The 20,928-nt window shown below is 41.8% G+C and overlaps 1 protein-coding gene across 1 annotated transcript; it reads right to left on the reverse strand.

Moving 5' to 3' along the window:
• Window positions 1-17,444: 17,444 nt before the first annotated feature.
• On the reverse strand, window positions 17,445-18,608 carry LOC133780047 (uncharacterized). Its single transcript, XM_062219929.1, has one exon. The coding sequence runs from the start codon at window positions 18,606-18,608 to the stop codon at window positions 17,445-17,447; it is 1,164 nt and encodes a 387-aa protein (XP_062075913.1).
• Window positions 18,609-20,928: the final 2,320 nt, after the last annotated feature.

Below are 20,928 nucleotides of genomic sequence, written 5' to 3' on the forward strand. Positions count from 1 at the left end.
TTAAACTCAAGATTATCTCTGAAAATCCTTAAGCATGAATTCTTCAGAGTTTTCTCTCAAGGTTCAGATTTTCCCTCCATTACAATGGTGCATGACCCCTCTATTTATAGAGAAGGCTGCAGAATACTATCCCACATATTTTGGGTAGTTACTCTTTTTGTGTAAATAAAATAAATGGCTTTAAATGCCTATAATCAAATATAAAAGGAAATGCCCCCTGAAGACCAGGGGACGTATAACTGACCAAATAATATCCCACGATTCTAGGGGATTTATAGTAATAAATGAGGATTACATCTCGTATGGACAACACTTATAGATATTCAAGGTTTTTATCATATATCTCCAATACCTTAGCTTCCCAAGTTTCTTGTCAGCTTTCGGGCTAGAGACATCTCCCGAGGTCACATGGCTTTCAAGATCGTATGTGCGTCGAGCTTAGGACCCCTGATCCGAGGTCATCCCTGAGGATGGATGCGTCTCCGGAGCTACCTTTCGAGATCATGAACACTTCGAGGTCACCATATTCGAGGTCGTCTATGTCTTGCAGGCTCGATATTTAGTTCTGGAGCATACTCTAAACCTTACGAGTCCAATTGTTTGTGAATCCGACTTTCGAGGTCACATTTAACATGGCTCGAAAATTGGGTACAACATCTTGCCCCCTCAAAAGTATTTGTTCGAATCCTAAGAGAAGGAAAATTTTGAACTACTTTCCTCTGGAACCATACCGTCATACGCTTTTTGAAAATGGACACGCCCCAGCCAAGTATTGCTCATTTTTGGTACTTGAGTACCTTGGAAACATGCCCACGATCATCTGTCTGCCACCTTTTCGGCGCCATCTTGTCATTGATCCCCATCCGTTGGATCTAGCAAGGATTTCATTCAACGCCCCAAATTAATCCCCCTTTTTCCATCTATATATACAAGACCCCACTCTTCATCTTCTTTTTTATCTTCGTTCACCAAAAACAAGAAAAGAAGAAAAAACTAAACCATAGACCTTCCTATAAAGTTTCTATTCTGTGCATGTTTTCTCAGCCAAAGAAACAAAGAAACCCTGGTTTGTTCGAGTCCGTGAGTTCTTATTTGCAACCTCTTCTTCGATCAACACTCTCTCTGCAATCGCCATTATTGTGTAAGTATGCAATCTTTGTTTTTCATTTTGTCAGTTTTTGTTCATGCTGTTCTTGCTGTGTCTGTGTATATACTAGTTTACATTCTTAGCATAATACGATAGGAGATTTCTATCCGATAGGCTCTTGTGCTTTTTTAGACTCCCAACATAGAATTTACATCACTGGTTCATATCCAGTTTTGATATTTGAACAAGATTCCTATTTTATGGGTTTTAAAATTTTAAGAGACGTTTCTTATACACCAAGATTTCGGGTAAAAAACATTGGCCTTGACAAATGCACGAAACCCAAGGCTGCCTTTCCTGGTTAACCGCCACTCTTTTTTCCCTTGATTTTCGGGATTTTCAAAAAATTATCCACTCTCCTTCCTTTCTCGTGGAACGCACGTCCTGACTCTTTAATAAGGGCCTTAATATATAGCTTGTTTTGTTCCTAAACCCCGAGCTCGTAACTTCGAGCTCGCAACTCTTGCATACATGGCCCTCACCATTTTTTCTTTCTCGCTAGATGTCACAGAATCTGGAAAGACGGTGGGGGTCGTTGCTGGCAATCCCTTACGAGCCAAAAACTCCGAGCCCAGAATCGCTGTTCTCCCGGAATCAACGTCGGATAAGGGAATACGAACTTGCGCGCGAGCAGGAGGACATTCGAGCTCATTACCGCCGCCAGATAGACGAGGTCATAGAGGGGAAGAGGAGGGTTCTTCGGGAGGCCCTCTATCCGGAATCCAATTCAGGACCTAGGCCGATTCCCCTCGACCCTGCACTAAAGGTCACTGTCGCATACCATCTAGGAGAGCTCCAATTTTCACTAATGGGGGAACCTTCTTCCTCGCAGCCGAGGAGAGAAATGTTTGAGGCCGAGCATTATTGGAGCTCAGTTACCACAACTAGTCAGATAACTAAAATCCTGGCTTTCCACGGCCTCAGCCTGTCAGGCTCCTTGAAGTGTCGAGCTCCGGCCGAGCATGAACGAAGATGTTTCACCCCTGGGGGCCATGACGCCAGGTTGAAGTACGCGGCGTGGAGCCAGGAACACATGAGGGTGGGAGCACTGTTGCCCTTGAAGTCTTTTTTCAAGGACTTCACGGATTTCGTTGGGTTGGCCCCGTTCCAACTCAACACCAATTCTTACAGGGTGCTGTCTGCCCTGAGGTCCTTATACCACGAGATGGGGTGGAAAGGACCTTCGCCTCAAGAGATTTTGTATCTCTTTTGTCTGAAAAGTAACCCCTCCCGAGCTCGGGGAGGGGATGGCTTTTATTATCTCTCGAGCTATCCCAAGGAGAAGAAGGTCTTTAAAGATCTTCCCAATCATCCCCCTGATTTCAAAAGGGCCTTCTTCTAGACAGACGGTCTGTCCCCGTCTCGACACTACTCGTTCAGGCGGATTCGTAAGTATTCTCGTTATCTTTATTTCTGTGCTCGAGATTTTAGCTCTTAGATCCGTACTTAGTAGAAATATGTCTTGTCTTTCAGCCAATTTTCAGCGTCCCACTCCTGACGAGACAATGAAGGAGCATAGAGAGACCCTGCTCCAACTCCCCCATGGCAGGAGGTCTCTCTTATACCTTTTACACGAGGATAGGCTCCGAAAGTGCGGACTTTTGGGGGAGGGCCAGTCCACCTTTGACTGGTCCAATAAAAAATATAAACACTGGGAGCAGGTGCCCCTGCCCACAGACGCCCTTCCTCCTAGGAGAGAAACAAGGCCACCACTTCCAGTTCGCCTGAGGAGTCCGCTGTCGGGGAATGAGGCTAATGATGAAGCCTTGAGCTCAGATTTGGATGAAGGTAAAGTCCTCCCTACCTCGAGAATGTGGTCCCCCACCTTACTAAAACATAAGCCCAATAGGTTAGTCTCATGCCCACAGGATAGATACCACTTCTACATATGGAGTTGGGTAGATGACTGTGTCCATAGGTTTGATAGTGGGCTCGGGAAATACGACACCATGTATACCACGGACGAGGTGTGGAACGGGATAGCTGTTCAGTACGGGACCAACGACTATAGGGACCTTTCGAGGTTATCACCCACATATAGGGAAGGCACTCCCCCCGCCTCCTCTGAAGACGGGGGAATTTCATGGTCCCCAAGCTCGAGCTCGGGGAAGAGTTCCAGTTAGGTTTTTTGTTTACCTGGTTTTCTTTTCTCTTTCCAAACGTATTATCATTGTCTAACTTAGATTGGAACTGCGCAGGTGCCATGGATCCCGATCTCGACGCTGTGCTTTTTAGCGATGGGGGAGCCGGAGCTCAGAAGAGCAAACGTCCGAGAATACCGCGGAGGTCCGACCGACCATCCAAGATCCCCAGACACCACGAGACGACCCCAACAGCCCTGACTACTGCGAGCACAACCGTGGAACCGACTGTCCAGGTTGGTGCATCTGGCTCGACCGCGCCCCTCTCGCTTCCTCCGACCGATACTCAAATAACAGTCGGTCGGCCCTCGAAGAAACCTTCTGTCTCCAAGGTCCAGCTGCCGACGGCCTGACCTCATATTGAGGAGTACGTGCTTGATGGCACTGCTGGGACTCAAGGGACTATGCTCAGCTCGGATGTCCTCTCTCGAGTGGGTCAGAGCTTTTCAGGCTTCGGCGCCGACCATTGGGACCTCGTGCACAAGGCCTCGGACTGCAATACTCTTTATGATAAGAGTATCGAACTTACTGCTGCGGTAACCTTCGCAACTCTCCTTTAAATGTTTGTACCTCAGTTCGCAATCTAATTCGTTCTTTGTATTTCAGGCCCTTGTCGTCTCAGCACAACTTTACTATAAGCTGACCAACGAGGTGCACATGAGCATGTCTCTGACCCAAAAGTCAAAGGATCTCGAGCATAAAATGGCTGACAAACTCAAGGACTCGAAGTCTGAACTTGAAAAAATGAAGACCCGTCTCGAGGAGCTGGAGAAGATGAATGCTGAGCTTGAACAGGCGAAGACTCATCTTGAGAAGGCCAATGCTAAGCTCGAAGAGGAGAAATCTTCCACCTTCGACATCATTGAGAGCGAGAAGGCCCGCCTCCTGGACGAGTACAAGGAGCAGAAGGAGAAAACGGTCGACCAAGCCATGTACAAACTTTGGGCTGATAATGCTGACCTCGATACCAGCTTCCTGGGCCCTCTCGAGGCCAAATATGTTGAGCGGTGGAATGCCCGTCTTGAGGCAAGTGAAGCTGCTCGAGTGGCTGCTCAGAAGGATAGTCATGCTATTCGTTCTGGGGGGTCCGGTGCTACTGATGCTGAGAAGGCCAAGGAGACTCATCTTCCTTAAATCTGATCTCGGGGAAATCACTTATTGGGGCTGCGTCCCCTTATTTTTGTAACTGATACAATTTCTTTAAATATTACTTATATATGCTTTACATTTCTTGGCTCGAAATATTTTGCACATTTTTTATGGATGAATCATTTATGTTTATTTATTCATACAAACATATTGTGGATTTAGGTTCGAAGCTCAATGCATTCATGCACAGTTTGTTCAAATTATCCGCTTCCGACCTCGTTATTTGTCAAAGTCGGATATTACTTTAACCATGAACCCAAAAGTACTTATATGGTATGTAATGTGAATGATTTGGTTATATCTTTTTTGCTTAGTCACTTTTCCTCATCCTCAGTCTTTGCTCCAAGGTTAAGAGTTCGAAACTATTTTTCTTTAAGATATTCCAGCCTCGATCTCGACTTATTTCGAAATAGGTTTAGGTTCCTACTTATCATCGATTAGTTTTTTGGCTGGTTTGTTCCAAACCTGTTAAGTTTGCACATCTGGTTAACTCCAAACGTTTTCGGTTTTTGATAATTCGGTTATGTCCGAACTATCTAAGCTCGCGTATCTGGTTACATCCAAATACTTTATATGTTTTTGATAATTTGGTTATGTTCGAACTATCTAAGCTCGCGTATTTGGTTATATCCAAATACTTTATATGTTTTTTGATAATTCGGTTATGTCCGAACTATCTAAGCTCGCGTATTTGGTTATATCCAAATACTTTATATGTTTTTTGATAATTCGGTTATGTCCGAACTATCTAAGCTCGCGTATTTGGTTATATCCAAATACTTTATATGTTTTTGTATATGTTATTTTATTTTTTAAGCTGATGGTATATGTACCAATGATGCCCCCTTAATATCCTATGAGTGTGACCATAGGTTATTAAATTAAGAGAGATTGGAAAAATAAAAAGAAATAACATATTTGAACGAAATGGATCTTTTATTTGATGAAATTCAAAAACAGACGAGCTAAACAAATAGAAATTCATGGTTACAGGCAACACTTTTCCTACACTACTGATAGTAAGGTCTAAGGTGTTCGCCATTCCATGCTCGCGATACCATGCTCCCATCTAATCTCGCAAGTTTGTACACACCAGGACGGATGATTGACTCTATCTGGTACGGTCCTTCCCAGTTCGGCCCGAGCACTCCAGCTGCTGGATCTCGAGTTGCCAAGAATACGCGTCTCAACACCAGATCTCCCATTCCGAACTTTCAATCTCGAACCCTCTTGTTGAAATATCTGGTAGTTCGTTGCTGGAAGGCAGCATTTCTCAGCTGAGCCTCTTCTCTTTTTTCTTCAATCAAGTCTAGGGTTTCTTCGAGCTGAGTGTGGTTTGAACTTTGATCGTAAATCTGAGTTCGGATCGTTGGGATTTCTACCTCAATAGGCAACATTGCCTCGCAGCCGTATGCTAGAGAGAACGGGGTATGTCCTGTTGAGGTTCAAGCTGTGGTCCTGTATCCCCAAAGGACTTGGGGCAATTCTTCGGGCCACCGTCCCTTTGCTTCCTCCAACTTTTTCTTTAAAGAACTTTTGAGAGTTTTGTTCACAGCTTCGACCTGGCCATTTGCTTGAGGGTGAGCCACTGATGAAAAACTCTTTATTATACCGTTCTTTTCACAGAAGTTGGTGAACAAGTCGCAATCGAACTGGGTTCTGTTGTCGGATACGATCTTCCTCGGCACTCCGTATTGGCACACGATGCTCTTTACAACGAAATCAAGGATCTTTTTTGAGGTTATGGTTGCCAATGGTTCAGCCTCCGTCCATTTTGTGAAGTAATCCACGGCGACTACAGCATATTTCACTCCGCCTTTGCCAGTTGGGAGTGAGCCTATGAGGTCGATGCCCCATACTGCGAAAGGCCATGGGGATGTCAACATGGTCAGCTCGGATGGTGGGGCTCGGGGTATCGTGGCGAATCTCTGGCATTTGTCGCATTTTTTCACATACTCGAAAGAATCCGTTTTAATGGTTGGCCAGAAATATCCCTGGCGTATGATCTTCTTGGATAGGCTATGCCCCCCGGTGTGATCTCCGCAGAACCCTTCATGAATTTCTTCAATGATTTTCTTAGCTTCGGGAGGGGTTACGCACCTAAGTAACGGCATGGAATATCCCCTTCGGTATAGCCTTCCATCCAAAATTGTGTAACAGGGAAGTTGATACATCAACTTTCGAGCTTGGTTCCGATCTTTTGGAAGAACTCCGTTTTCGAGATAATCAACTATCGGAGTCATCCAGGTCGGCTCTGTTTCGATCATACACACATCTTCCTCTTCGGGCTCGTTAATGCTAGGTGCTGATAGGTGTTCTATGGGTACAACATTCAGCTCTTCGTTTTCGGCGGACGTGGCGAGTCGAGCTAAGGCATCTGCATTCGAATTCTGCTCGCGGGGAACATGTTCGATTGCATAAAACTCGAAATACTCCAATGCAGATTTTGCCTTTTCCAGGTAAGCTGCCATTCTAGTGCCACGAGCCTGGTATTCTCCTAGGATTTGATTAACCACGAGCTGGGAATCACTGTAGCAATGTATAGCTTTAGCTTTGAGCTCCTTAGCTATACGAAGTCCCGCGAGCAAAGCCTCGTATTCGGCCTCATTATTCGATGCTTTGAAGTCAAATCTTAGGGCAGAAAGAAATCTGCTTCCTGCGGGGGTAACCAAAATGACCCCTGCCCCTGCTCCATTTTCATTTGACGAGCCGTCAACGTAAAGTTTCCACAGCTCGTGGGCCGTGGTTATTACCTCGTCGTCGGCTATACCAGTACATTCCACTATAAAAGTCCGCCAATTCCTGTGCCTTAATGGTCGTTCTCGGGTGGTAGGTGATCTCGAACTGTCCGAGCTCAACAGCCCATTTAAGAAGTCGACTTGAAGCTTCTGGTTTAGACAGGACTTGCCTAAGTGGTTGATCAGTCAGCACATGGATGGGATGTGCCTGATAGTAGTGGCGGAGCTTACGGGATGAATGAATTAGACTGAGCGCGAGTTTCTCCATCAATGGATATCTTGACTCTGCCCCCAGTAATCTTTTACTGATGTAGTAAACGGGTCTTTGCACCCTCTCTTCTTCTCGAACGAGCACTGCGCTTATTGCGTGTTCGGTGGTTGAAAGGTATAGGTACAATACTTCTCCCGTTTCAGGTTTTGACAGGATAGGTGGTTCCACTAGGTGCTTTTTTAGCTCCTGAAAGGCCAGCTCGCATTCCTCTGTCCATTCAAACTTCTTACCTCCTCTCAGTAAGTTGAAAAATGGAAGACCACGATCAGTAGACTTCAAGATGAATTTGCTCAAGGCCGCCATCCTGCCAGTCAGACTTTGGACATCTTTGTGCCTTCGAGGTGAGGGCATGTCAATCAGGGCTTTAATCTTGTTGGGGTTAGCCTCGATTCCACGAGAGTTCACAATAAAGCCCAGAAATTTTCCTGAAGATACCCCGAAAGTGCACTTCTGAGGATTTAGCTTCATGTTGTATTTCCTGAGCACACCAAAGCACTCTTCGAGGTCATCAACATGGTTCTTGTTGAGTTGAGACTTTACAAGCATGTCATCAACATAAACCTCCATGTTGTTCCCAATTTGTTCTGAAAACATCATGTTTACGAGCCGCTGGTATGTGGCTCCAGCATTCTTGAGCCCGAATGGCATGACATTATAGCAGTATAGCCCTTTATCCGTGATGAAGCTCGTATGTTCTTGGTCGGGGGCATGCATGGGAATCTGGTTATATCCAGAATAGGCATCCATGAACGACATCAGGCCGTGCCTCGCCGTGGCATCCACGAGCTGGTCAATCCTTGGTAACGGAAAACAGTCTTTTGGGCAAGCTTTGTTGAGATCTGAGTAGTCAATACAGGTTCTCCACGTCCCATTGGGCTTTGGGACCAACACCGGATTGGCTACCCAGTCAGGGTAAAAGGCATCCCTAATGAATCGGTTCGCCTTCAACCTGTCAACCTCCTCCTTTAGCGCCTTCTTTCTGTCTTCGTCCAGCTGTCTTCGCTTTTGTTGCTTCGGGGGAAAGCTTTTGTTTATGTTTAGAGCGTGGCTTGCTACATTCGGGATTATCCCTACCATATCTGAGTGTGACCACGCGAAGACATCCTGGTTTTTCTTCAAAAAACAAATTAATTGCTATTTTGCCTCGTCTTGGAGGTGTTTTCCGACCTTCACCTTCTTCGAGGGATCAGTTTCCTCGAGCTGAATTTCTTCGAGCTCCTCTAAAGGTTCGAGGTCAACTTTCTCCTCAATCCTCTGATCAATCTCCTCGTCAATTTCTAAAATCGTTCCGTCTTTGTTCTGTATGATAACGAGTTCTTGAGCGCTCGTTTGTTTCTTTCCCCTCAAGGAGATGCTGAAGCATTCTCTCCCTGCCAATTGGTCTCCTTTTAATGTCCCGACTCTGCTAGGGGTCGGGAACTTAAGGGCCAGATGCCTTACTGATGAAATTGCCCCCAGCTTGACCAGGGCGGGTCTCCCGAGCAGCACATTGTAGGCAGATGGTAAGTCTACTACCACGAACTCCATTATCTTGGTCACCGAGACTGGATAGTCTCCCAAGGTCACGGGGAGCTCAATGGATCCCATACAGGCAGTTCCTTCTCCTGAAAAGCCGTACAAAGTAGTTGCACATGCTTTCAGGTCGCGAAGGGAGAGTCCCATCTTCTCGATGGTTGCTTTATACAGGATGTTGACTGAGCTCCCATTATCTATGAGAACTCGGTGGACCCTTTTATTGGCCTGCTGAAGAGTAATAACCAGCGGATCATGATGAGGGAACTGAACATGGGAGGCGTCTTCCTCGGTGAAGGTTATTGGTTGTGTTTCAATCCTCTGGCTTTTTGGTGCCCTAGGTTCTGGTTCATAAGGAGACCCGTCCCCTGTCTTCAACTCGTTAACATACCTCTTTTGGGCATTCCTGCCCCCTCCTGCGAGGTGAGGCCCTCCCGAGATGGTTATTACATCCTCTCCATCAATCGGCAGGGGCCTGTCCTCTTCCGAGCTCGGGAGTTATTGTTTTGTGTCGTCGGAGGCACGGCTGCTCTCTGGCTCGCGGCCGCCTGACCAGTACTCTGGTTTTTGACATATTGCCGAAAGTAACCTCTCAAGATCAACCCTTCGATCGCATCCTTCAATTGTCGACATTCATCGGTTGTATGCCCGGTGTCTCTGTGGAACCGGCAATATTTAATGGAATCCCTCTTGGATTTTTTATTTCTCATCGGGTCCGGACGCCTAAAGGGGACCTGGTTTTCATTAGCCAGGTATATGTTCTCCCGATACTCATTGAGCTCGGTGTATACTCTATACACGAAAAAATATCTCTCCTCTTTCTTTTTCTTTCCTCCCTCAGCTTCGGGGTTACTTCCTTCGTTCTTTTTCCTCTTGGAGGGGTTCTCCGTGGCAGACTTTGGAGCTGCTGGGTCCGCCGAGGTTGAGGCAGAGTTGATGTTTATCGTTGTAGTTTCGGACTGGGAAGTCGCTTTGAGCGTCGACCTCGCTTCCTCTACATTGACAAACCTCTGCGCTCGTCTGTTAAACTCGGTTATTGACCTTACTGGTTTCCCTTGCATGTCGTCCCAAATGGCACTTCCCGGTAATACACCAACTCGGATAGCCATTAGGTGCCCACTGTCATCCACGTCCCGAGCTCGGGCTACTTCCAGATTAAATCTCTTTAGGTAACTTTTTAGTGTTTCGCCCGGTTGTTGTCGGACGTTAGTTAAGGTGGATGCCTCTGGTCTGACCCCCATCATCGCTCTGAACTGCTTCTTAAAGTATTTAGACAACTGCTCCCATGAGGTTATTGAGTGTCTTTTATATTTTTCGAACCAACTTTTGGCAGGTCCTGCCAATGATGTCGGAAACAACATACACCTGAGCTCGTAACCCACGTTACTGGCTCTCATGATAGTGTTGAACGTGCTCAGGTGACTACACAGGTCGGTTTTTCCTTCAAACGTTGGGACGTGAGGAATCCGAAACCCCTGAGGAAATTGAGTGTTGGAAATATGGGGAGCAAACGGCTCGAGCTCCTCATCAGAGTCCTCATATCGACCATTTCCTCGTTCATTCTTTAAAAGCCTAAAGGCTCTTTCGAGCTGATCGATTCTTTCTTGGACTGGGTCAGTAGGAAATGCTGTTTGGAATTGATTGTCATTGATCATGATTCCAGGCTCGCGTCTCCGCAAGGGATCTCTATGCTTATTCAAGCGACCCCTCAGGTCTGGATTTGTTTGATCTCCATTACCCCGACTCTGGTTCAGGTGATTTCGCAGGTTGGGACGATTCTTGCGGCTTCCAGTATTATTATGACCTCGGTCATGTTTACTGACGGACCTGGTCTCTCCGGACTCATCACTGGTGAAACTCATTGCTCGGTTATTTCGCGATGGATTCTTCCTATGTCGCCTCGTCTCCGCCGTGCGAGACCGAGACGTTTGACTTTTCTCAGATAGAGTGCCTCTCCGCTCCTGGAAAGTCTCTCTGTTTCCTTGTCTTTCCCCCGCACACCCTTCATCCTGATCTCAAACTGGTTAAGCGTTCCTGCAGGGTGGCGAAGGATATCTTATGGGTGACGGAGGGAACCGTATAGGCGACGGTGGCTGCCACCCCTGTCGTGGCCTAGAGGGTCCAGAATTCGCCCGAGATGGGTCGGTCACATTTGGTGCACTCCCAGGTATCTGAGTCCGAGCCTCTGCAGGGGTTCGGTTGTTCTCAGCTCCTGCAGGCACTTTCACAGGCGGGTTAGCCGGGGCCCGAGCCCGAGTACTCCTCTGGGGCCTAGGTGGAGTAGATGGCTCTACTGGTGCCGGAGGTTGAGTCGGCCTCCTTATGGCAGCATCCTTTCGTGGACGCCTGCGGGGCCTCCGGGGAGGAACATGCACGTCCCTTGGAGGAGAGACTTGGTTTTCGCGCGGAGGCGGGGGCTGAGCCACCTGCGCCTCTGCGGCTATCCTTGTCAACTCCTCATTCCGTTTGTTGGCCTCTGCCAACAGCTGCTTCAGTTGCCGGTTTTCAAGTTCCACAATAGGAACGTACCGCTCCGGATTGTAGTACATATCCTCATCCCTTGGTGGAGGGGGTGGTCCCTGGGAATCAGAGGACCCACTTCTCTCCTCAACATCCGGGTTCTCCATTGGTTGTTTTCCAGGACGTCTTGGGTAATTTTCTTCAGGTGTGTTCTGATTGTTTGTGGCCATGATTTTCTCAGGGATGAATGCTTGAGGCTCTCAATGAAAGCACCAAACTGTTGACGCCGTTTTTCGTCAACAGTGAAAGGAGAGCACGTAAACAATAACTGATAATGACCAATTAAAATATAACAACACAAACACACGATTTTTACGTAGTTCAGCAGTTAAATCTGCCTAGTCCACGAGTCTCTGTTATTAAACTCAAGATTATCTCTGAAAATCCTTAAGCATGAATTCTTCAGAGTTTTCTCTCAAGGTTCAGATTTTCCCTCCATTACAATGGCGCATGACCCCTCTATTTATAGAGAAGGCTGCAGAATACTATCCCACATATTTTGGGTAGTTACTCTTTTTGTGTAAATAAAATAAATGGCTTTAAATGCCTACAATCAAATATAAAAGGAAACGTCCCCTGAAGACCAGGGGACGTATAACTGACCAAATAATATCCCACGATTCTAGGGGATTTACAGTAATAAATGAGGATTACATCTCGTATGGACAACACTTATAGATATTCAAGGTTTTTATCATATATCTCCAAGACCTTAGCTTCCCAGGTTTCTCGTCAGCTTTCAGGCTAGAGACATCTCCCGAGGTCACATGGCTTTCGAGATCGTATGTGCGTCGAGCTCGGGACCCTTGATCCGAGGTCATCCCTGAGGATGGATGCGTCACCGGAGCTACCTTTCGAGATCATGAACACTTCGAGGTCACCATATTCGAGGTCGTCTATGTCTTGCAGGCTCGATATTTAGTCCTGGAGCATACTCTAAACCTTACGAGTCCAATTGTTTGTGAATCCGACTTTCAAGGTCACATTTAACATGGCTCGAAAACTGGGTACAACAGCTGTAATCTTTGAAAATACTCTATTTCATTGAAAATTTCAAGTGTCTTACATTTGGGATCCCAAAATATGATTTATAAAATATTTACAATTCAAAATAGGTTTACAGATAATTAACTATCAAAATCACAGTTTAATACAGCCATTTCTCAAAATGCCCCCAACTAAAGCAGTCGGGCAGGCCAAACATGTACGCGCCGTCTCACGCTCTCCGTACTCATGGCAGGTTGACTTTTTCTTTGCCCTTACCTGCAACTCAGAGCACCCGTGCGCCCCAGCCCAGCAAGAAAACTCACATAACACATAACATATAACATACCGGATAATCAACATATCAGTTAATCCGCAGATAAACAGATAGTCCATCAGACTAAACAAATTACGGCCATGCCATCCCAGAGGCGTTACCAAAGCCTGGGGTCTCGGTTCACACCGTAAGGATATCCCATGTATCCATTGGGGTCCCACCCTAACATTAAGCACTCCACGTGCTAAGTGTTATTCCCGGCCCAACTGCCGTTCTCGGCCTTCGCCGTTCTCGGCCCTTTGCCGTTCCTGGCTCCTTGCCGTTCATTAAACTATAATCACATATAACACAATTCAAATAATATTCAAACATTTAACAGTTCAATCAAGGGCTACGCCCTAACATGTAATTCAATCTAGGGTCGAGCCTTGCAACAACACTATGGGCCCATGCCCTGCTCTACGAGTGCTACAGTTTTCATACCTGTATCCCGAGCTTCACAATGCACCAAAGTCACGAGCACGGTCCTCTAACTCGAGCCTCTCCAAAAACCTAGTCACAACACATATAAAACACCCTTTAATACTAACCAATCCAAAACCATTCCCCGGGACCAATCCCGTACTCTCGGGACCTCCAATTTCCCAAAACAATGTAACGGAAACATGCCCCGAGCCCCCGGGGCAAATGCCCAAAAATGCAAATTTCCACTTTCCTGAAAATAGCCTAGCGCGGCGCTACCCTTTGAGGGCCGCGGCGCCCAGAAAGTTTCCAAGCCCTGATGCAGCCTCGCGCCGCGGCGCTAAAGAACAGGGCCGCGGCGCCCCTTCGCTAACCCAGAATTTTGGGTTTTCCCCTGCATTTTCCCCGAGCCAGAACACCTCCAATCCAACCCAAACACATACATAAACCCCAAAACCAATTTGAAGCCTCAAATGAAGCATCTAACAACCTATAAACACCAACAACAAGGTCAAACACACAATCATACCCAAAATCCACACTTTGGTTTCAAACTTCAGAAACTTAAACCAGTAGGCCAAAAACTTAAACCAAAGTTTGAAAAACTTAAACCATGCTTTTAAATTCTTAAACCACATCAGATACGAGAATTCAAAGATGTATAAAACTCTTACCTCAATCAATAATTCAGCTTGAATTCTCTCCAATCCCAGCTTTGAACCAATTCCTCTTGATTACCCAAACTGAATTCCTTACAAAACCAGCCACAACTATCTTTAAATTTCCACACTTACTTTCTAGAAATCAAGCTTAAACTTAAACAAAAACTGAGACAAATCCTTACCTCAGAAAAATCTTGGTTTATGATCAAGTTTAATTGCCTCCAACCACTTAATTCTCCTCCTATGTCTTTCAAATTTCAGCTCCCTTCTTTCTTTCCTTTCCTTCTAGGTTTTTCTTCCCAATTTCAGCAAGAGTAGTATATGACTAAGTATAAATCGTGAATGATCCTTTTTCCCTCAGCTGAAGTTTATCTAAATCCTGCCAAAAGACTATTTTATCCCTCCATTAAATTCCTTTCCTAACTAAACCTCAAGGCATACTTAACATTTCATCTTTCTTACACTTCTACCATTTTCTCATCTAAACTTGTTACTCTTAATGGTCACCATTGGTTACTCAAGTTACTCAATTACCACTAACCATTAACTCACAAACTCAAATTTACAAAATTCCCAAAATACCCCTAGGCTCCCCCCGAGGCGGGTATTTAATCCCATTGTGACTTTTAAACTAATTAGCTCCCTAGGACCGTCTCGGCACGTGCATCACAATAATATCACCACTCACACATGGTACTAATAATATAATACAATTATCACATTTATGCCCCCAGGGAGCTAAAATTACCATTTTACCCCTAACATACAAACGGGGCCCACATGCATATTTATTCTACCTAAACATGCACTCTAATCACATATTCATTTAAATTCATATATTAACATGTTAATTCACTTATTGCCCTCCAGGTACGCTAATCAGGGCCCTAAACCTTATTAGCAAATCGAGGATGTTACAGTATATATATATTTATATTTATATATGTTTTTTATGTTTTAAAATGGTATATGTTTATATTTATGTTTTTTTTTCTGTTTTGTATTTTCTTATTTTTTATTTATTTTATTTTTTTTATTTCTGTTTATATATGATTTAATTTTTGTTTTCTGTTTTTTTTTTTATTTTCGTTTTCTGTTTTAAATTTTAGAAAAAAAGGTACAAGAAAAAATCAAATTTTATGTTGTGCATGATAGTATAGTAAAAATCATTACATTAGATGATCTAATATAATCTCATAATTAGAAATTAATCTAATTAGTATTCGATTAATCTTAAGATTATGAGATTAGATTTGGTATTATAATAAGATTAAATTTTAGCAATTAAAAATCAAATTTTAAAATATTTTAGAAATTTTAAGTAAATATGTGTTTATGTTGTGCATGCTCTGGGAATATTCTGTATATTAATCTAGTAATATTATATATATTTTTGTGTGTAGTTTGCAGGTTTTATAAAATTTTGGGATAGTTTAAAATATAGCTGTTATGCTGCCCAAGTTTTGTTAGTCTTAGGAAAATTAACATTAATTACAAAAAATATAGCCGTTAACATTAATTTTTATTTTAATGCTTTATATTTATTTGTTTCTCTTAATAACAACTATATTTAAGTTACTTTTATAATATATATGTTTTTTGTATTTATTAATTTTTTTTTAAAATTAAAAAAACAGATTTGAATATGTATTTTTTTTTATTTTAATGCATTATATGTATTTGTTTAATCTTACTTGTTAATATTTATTATATTGTATTTTGTGATATATGTATTTTAGTTAAAGTATGAACTTAAAAAAATCAGATTAATAATGTATGTTTATATTTTTAAATTGCTTTATATTAAAGGTGATATTTTTGTAAATATGTATTTAATAATTTTTTTTTGTATTAATAACAAAATCAGTTTTGGTATATGTTTTTTTGTGGTTAAATATTTGTATATATGTAAATTGATGTATTTGTTAATGTATATATATGTTTTGTATGATATGGGAATATTCTGGTTATATATGTATTTAATTTGTAGGTTTTTTCAATTTTTGTGATAGTTTGAAATATAGTCGTTATGCTGTCCAAATTTTGTTAGAGTTAGTCAAATTAATAAAAATTTAATAATTAATTAAATAAAAATTTAAGTATAATTAAAAATTCATCAAAAAAATAATTTTTGCAGCGAAGTGAGGACATTATGCTAGAAAATCTGAACCTAAAAAAGCATACGACTAAACTTGAGAGTCATCAACGGCGTCAAAATCTCCTGCTCAATGCTTTGTTGAAGCAGGTTGGTGAAATGACTCCTGGTTTTACTGTTGACTTACCAGAACAGGATTTGGACGAGGACGATGATGTTGACGGGGGCGGGGATGATGAGGCGGGCAGTACTCATTTATAGAACTTTTTATTTATTTATTTAAAGTTTAATTTATTAGATATTTATTTTACTAAACTACTTTTATATTTTCATGTTTGGTGGAGACAATAAATATTAATAGTTGTAATTTTTTTTATTTATTTATAAAATTTTAATTTTAATTTTAATTTTATTTCTAATTAAATAATTATTAATATATTAAAATCAAAATTTATTAATTAATATTAGTATATTGAAAATAAAATTAGTAATATAATAAAAAAAATTATTTAAAAAATACTTTTACCAGTGCAAAATTACGTCGGCAAAAGTCTCAACCCTCACTGCATATATACACCTTTCCCGGCGCAAAAACGCGCCACTAAAAGAGTCATATTTTGCTGGCGCATTTTTGGGCTGCTAAAAGTGTTTTCCACAACAACACGATAAAATTTTTTGCCGGCGCATCCTAATTTTTCCCAGCGCATTTTTTCGTCGCCAAAAGATACCATTGCCGGTGCATTACGTTTTGCGTCGGCAAAAGTAAAATTAGCGACAGGGGTATGTCGCAGACCTTTGCCGGCACAAATTTGCGTCGGCAAAAGTGAGGTTTTTTGTAGTGATAATAAAACCATATATATGTTTTATAACTTAAATAAAACTTAATTAAACTTAAATTTAAACTTCACCTATTAAATTAATATCACATTAAACATATAATATAATATAATTTACTGTCAACTAGCAACAAACTTAACTTTAAAATCCACGTATAATATTAATATTATATTAAACATATAATATATAATCTCTTGTTGTCACTCCAAAATTTAAAAACTAGAACAAACATAAACAAAAATTAATTAATTAATCAAAATAGTTTATGCATGTATACTACTCTACACTATGACTTTTTCTATTTTTATTTTATTTCTACTATTAATTTCTTTTTAAATATTATTGTAATTTATATACATATGTCATATAGCCATATAAATATATATCTATATGTCATATATGTAGAGATTATTGATATATATATATATATTATAGAACTATAATTCATTCACTACAACAATATAAAGGTTTTATGACTTTATTTGGGAGACATTAAAAGTCTACAATGTCTCCTGCGGGGGGAGACATCGTAGATGTATACATTTTTTTTTTGATGAATCAGATCAATTGTTTTGCTTCGAAACCTTCATTACAACCTATTCAGCACCAAATAAGGCCAGGACATATACTATATACATCATTTTAGAGCTTATAATGTATCAAACCATTCCTTCTCTTTCTGTGTAAATTGTTTAGTTCTAATGCTAGTAATTCTATGCTTTACATTACATTTAATCACCTGTACACAAGCTGCAATTGTTTGCATCTTCTGGTTCCACAAACAATCATTTCTGTTTACCCAAATTTGGTAAACCAAACTAGCAACTGTTGCCCGCAACACCTGCTTCTTGAAACGCTGAAGCTTCGCCCTTGAGATACACCGCAGCAGCTCAGGCAGAGGTCTATTCCTCACTCTCCAATCTAACCATTTCTTGATCTCTAATAGGCATCTAGAGCTGAATTCACACTCAAAAAATAAGTGTGTTGCTGTCTCAACTGCTTCTTCACAAAAAAAACAGGTTGTATCTTGAAAGATATGGAAAGAAAACAACTTGTCTTTGGTCTGTAGATGACTTTGAATTGCTAGCCAAGTAATAAAACTGTGTTTAGGAACATTATAGCGATTCCATACCTCTCGGTGCCAAGTCACCTTCTCTTGCTCCTCACAAAGCATCTTGTAACCCATGTTGACACTATACTTCCCTATCATTAGAGCCTGGAAGTTAGAAAGAAGTTTATATTTTTCTTTGACTCGTACAATCTGCTTCCAATACCAACTGCCATTAATAGGAGAAATATAGTCCCACCAATTCTCATCTTTCAAATAGACGCTATGTATCCACCTCACCCATAGATTGTCTTTCTTTGAGGCTATAGCCCAAACATATTTTGCAATCGCAGCTGTGTTCCAAAGCAGTGAATTTCGAATCCCCAAACCCCCTTCAGATTTTGATTTACACAACTGCTCCCAAGCTACATACCCCGGGGTGTATGATTCAGCAATACCTTGCCATAAAAAAGACCTACAAATGGCATTAATCTTTTTGAGCACTCTCTTTGGTATTACCATAAGTTGTGCCCAATAAGAGTAAATTGAGATGAGGACAAAATTTATTAAAGTGACCCGACCAGCAAATGAGATATTCCGAGATCCCCAAACTCGAATTTTTTGAACCATTTTTTCCACCAACACTTCACATTCCGATGTTGAAAGTCTTCTAGCACAAATTGGGATTCCCAAGTATTTAAACGGCATCTCACTTCGAGTAAACCCCGAAGCTTCCAGGACTCTCTTAATCTCAGTATCCTCCATTCCACAACAGTAAAGGACTGTTTTTTAATCATTTGGTTGCAAACCAGACGTCATCGAAAATAAATTCAGACCTTAGAGCAAGTAATAAATGGACTTAAAGTCCCCATGATAAAAAAATAAAACATCATCTGCAAAGCAGAGATGGTTCATTTTCAAATCCAAACAGCGATCATGGTACTTAAAGTCCTCTTTTTGTCCCACCTTTGACAATATTCTAGATAGATACTCCATACAGAGCAAAAAAATTAGAGACATGGGATCTCCTTGACGCAAACCCCTTTTTGCTTCAAAGAAACCATGACTGGATCCATTGAAAGACAAACTAAAGCGAGGAGTTTGGATACATACCATCACTAAGCGGACAAAACTTGCTGGGAAATTCAGAGCCGAAAGCATTTCTTCAATGAAGCCCCATTCTAGTGTATCATATGCTTTCCGAAGATCTAACTTGATCATACAATTTGGTCTTGTTCCTTTCCGCCCATAGTGTCTCACCAAGTCTTGTACTACCATAACATTATAGGCAATGAACCTTCCTTGAATAAAGCCACTTTGGTTTTGTGCTACCAATTCAGGTAAAATCTGCCTAAGCCGAGAACAAATCATCTTGGTTGCAACCTTATAAAGCACATTACAACATGCTATAGGTCTAAAATCACTCACACCATCAGGACACTTAGTCTTAGGAATAAGAGTAAGTATAGTGGAGTTCAGTTCCTTGAGTAATTTACATGAATGTAAAAAGGATAGCACCGCTGTACAAACATCTTCTTTAACCAGCTCCCAGTTATCCTGAAAAAAATAACTGCTATATCCATCTGGACCAGGGGATTTACTACCTGGGATATCAAAAAGAGCCTCTTTAACATCCAAGGCAGTGTAAACTTGCAATAAAAACTCCTTCCTAGACTCAAATAAAATCGGCCCGAGATTAATTAGCCTTTGATTGACTAACTTCCTGTTTGATAGCTTCGAACCCAGCAAACCAGAATAAAAAATGAAGAAAAACATCACTGACTTTGTTCGAGTCATCCACCCAAACTCCATTCATGTCTTTAATTGAATAAATTCTATTGTTTGCTCTCCTTTGTCGAAGGCTAGCATGGAACAAAGAAGTGTTCTCATCTCCCTCTTTTAACCAAAAAATCTTAGCTTTTTGATGTAAAAAAGAAAGATATGCTTTATGAATGTCTGAATAGGCTTTCCGAGCCTCCTGTTCTCTTTGGCATCTGTCTTCATCAAGTGGCCTCTGTTGCAAATCAACTGGACATGCTGTCATTACATTGTAAGCTTGAACCTCAGCAGCTTTTATATCCCCAACTTTGTCTTTGTTCATGCTTCAAAAATCTTCCTTTAAAGCCTTAACTTCGATACCAACCTATACATCGGGGTCCCTGTAAACTGCCTCCGCCACCCTTTCTGAATCATTTCACTATATCCTTCAAATTGTTTCCACATTCGGAAATATTTAAATGGCCTCTTCCCTACCTTGAAATCAGGATATACAGTCAATATAGCTGGACAATGATCCAATTGGCCTTCAGCAAGGAACACTACCTCTGCTTGCTCGAATTTCCCGATCCATTGCTGGTTCGCTAAAACTCTATCAATCTTTGAATGAATTCTAGCCTCCGGACCCTGCTTATTATTCCAGGTGTAAAATGAGTCAGAAAACTTCACATCCTCTACTTGACAATCTTCTACACATTCTCGAAAAGCCGTGGATTTCCTTAGTTTCACCGGTTTCCCCACTCTTTCTTCCGGCTTTAGAACATCATTAAAATCACCTAGTAGCAACCAGGGATCGCTAATCCCTTTAGCAAGGTCTTTTAACTCCTGCCAAAGCACTTTCCTTCCTTCCTCATCATTTAACGCATAAACGAATGTGACCATAAAAGAGTCAAGATGCCCCGATGGCCTAACTTGTAAATGCATTAATTGACTTGAGCATTGTAGAATACTAACCGTAAACATTGCCGGATTCCAGCTTATTAAAATTCTTCCGCCTTGATGCCATGGAATGTTATTTGAAAAACACCAGCCACTAAACATATGTACATAAACTTTCCCCGTGTTCTTCGCTTTCACTCTTGTCTCTAGGAGCCCAACTAACCCGATCTGATATTTAGAGATCAATTGCTTAATCTCTACTTGTTTGTTTCGGCTGTTGAGACCCCTAACATTCCAGCTTAATATCCTATCCATGAGGAATTGGAGGACCTCCCCCTCCGCTGTTAATACCTTGCTTTGCAACCACCTCTTCTGGCATACTTTTCAAACTTTCCCCTGGTCCATCTAAAACATGGAACCTGTTAGAGGT

This window comes from Humulus lupulus, chromosome 5 (assembly GCF_963169125.1).
Source record: "Humulus lupulus chromosome 5, drHumLupu1.1, whole genome shotgun sequence".
NCBI lineage: Eukaryota > Viridiplantae > Streptophyta > Magnoliopsida > Rosales > Cannabaceae > Humulus > Humulus lupulus.

Excerpts from the sequence above, each read along its gene's own strand:
- LOC133780047 (XM_062219929.1), bottom strand. The coding sequence starts at position 18,608 with ATGGAGGATACTGAGATTAAGAGAGTCCTGGAAGCTTCGGGGTTTACT.